Source organism: Macaca mulatta, chromosome 5 (genome assembly GCF_049350105.2).
Source record: "Macaca mulatta isolate MMU2019108-1 chromosome 5, T2T-MMU8v2.0, whole genome shotgun sequence".
Classification (NCBI taxonomy): Eukaryota; Metazoa; Chordata; class Mammalia; order Primates; family Cercopithecidae; genus Macaca; species Macaca mulatta.
In genome coordinates this window covers 125,442,949-125,443,937 of record NC_133410.1, presented here as the reverse complement: position 1 = coordinate 125,443,937, position 989 = coordinate 125,442,949, and the positions used below count along the sequence as shown (strand labels likewise).

General features: G+C 35.5%; 1 protein-coding gene across 1 annotated transcript; it reads left to right on the top strand.

Annotated features, from left to right (window-relative positions):
* The first annotated feature begins 242 nt into the window (after positions 1 to 242).
* Positions 243 to 663, top strand: LOC703685 (cytochrome c oxidase subunit 6C). Its single transcript, XM_001097441.5, has one exon. The coding sequence runs from the start codon at positions 258 to 260 to the stop codon at positions 528 to 530; it is 273 nt and encodes a 90-aa protein (XP_001097441.4). The 5' UTR covers positions 243 to 257; the 3' UTR covers positions 531 to 663.
* Positions 664 to 989: the final 326 nt, after the last annotated feature.

Sequence of the window (989 nt, the reverse complement as noted above, 5' to 3'; positions counted from 1 at the left end):
ATTAATATATGTATTACCTCTTTAAAAAGGAGCTGATATTCAAAATACATAAGGAACTCAATAGTTTAAAAAATTAGAAAATGGGCAAAAGACCTGAATAGACACTTCTCCAAAGAATATATACAAATGTTCCATAGTTATATGAAAAAATGCTCAACATCACTAATCATCAGGGAAATACAAATTGAAACCACAACGAGATGTCATCTCACATTTGTTAGAATAGCTTTTATCCGTTTTTCCTTTAGTCGGGAAGGATGTTGGTATTGAGGTTGGCATACGTATCAAGGACAGTAACTACCATGGCACCCGAAGTTTTGCCAAAACCTCAGATGCGTGGCCTTCTGGCCAGGCGTCTGCGATTTCATATGGTTGCAGCATTCGTGCTATCCCTGGGAGTTGCAGCTTTGTATAAGTTTGGTGTGGCTGATAAAAGAAAGAAGGCATACGCAGATTTCTACAGAAACTATGATGCCATGAAAGATTTTGAGGAGATGAGGAAGGCTGGTATCTTTCAGAGTGTAAAGTAATCTTGGAATATAAAGAATTTCTTCAGGTTGAATTACCTAGAAGTTTGTCACTGACTCCTGAACTATGACACATGAATATGTGGGCTAAGTAGTAGTTCCTCTTGATAAATAATTAACAGAAAAAAAAAGAAAAGAATAGCTTTTATCAAAAAGACAAAAGAAAACAAGTGTTCGTGGGAATGTGAAGAAAAGGAAATTTTTGTACAATGTTGGTACAGGGTAAACTAATACAGCCATTATGGAAAACAGTAATAGAATTTTCTCAAAAATAAAAAAGTAAAATTTCTGTATGTTTGGGAATCTCACTTCTGGGCATAGTAGCTTAAGGTAATGAAATCAGTATGCTGAAGACCTGCACTCCCACGTTCATTTCAGCATTATTCACAATAGCCAAAATATGGAATCAACCCATGTGTCCACCAATAGCTTAGTGGATGAAGAAAATGTGGTTTATATACA

Coding starts and splice junctions, on each gene's coding strand:
- LOC703685 (XM_001097441.5), top strand. CDS start 258: ATGTTGGTATTGAGGTTGGCATACGTATCAAGGACAGTAACTACCATG.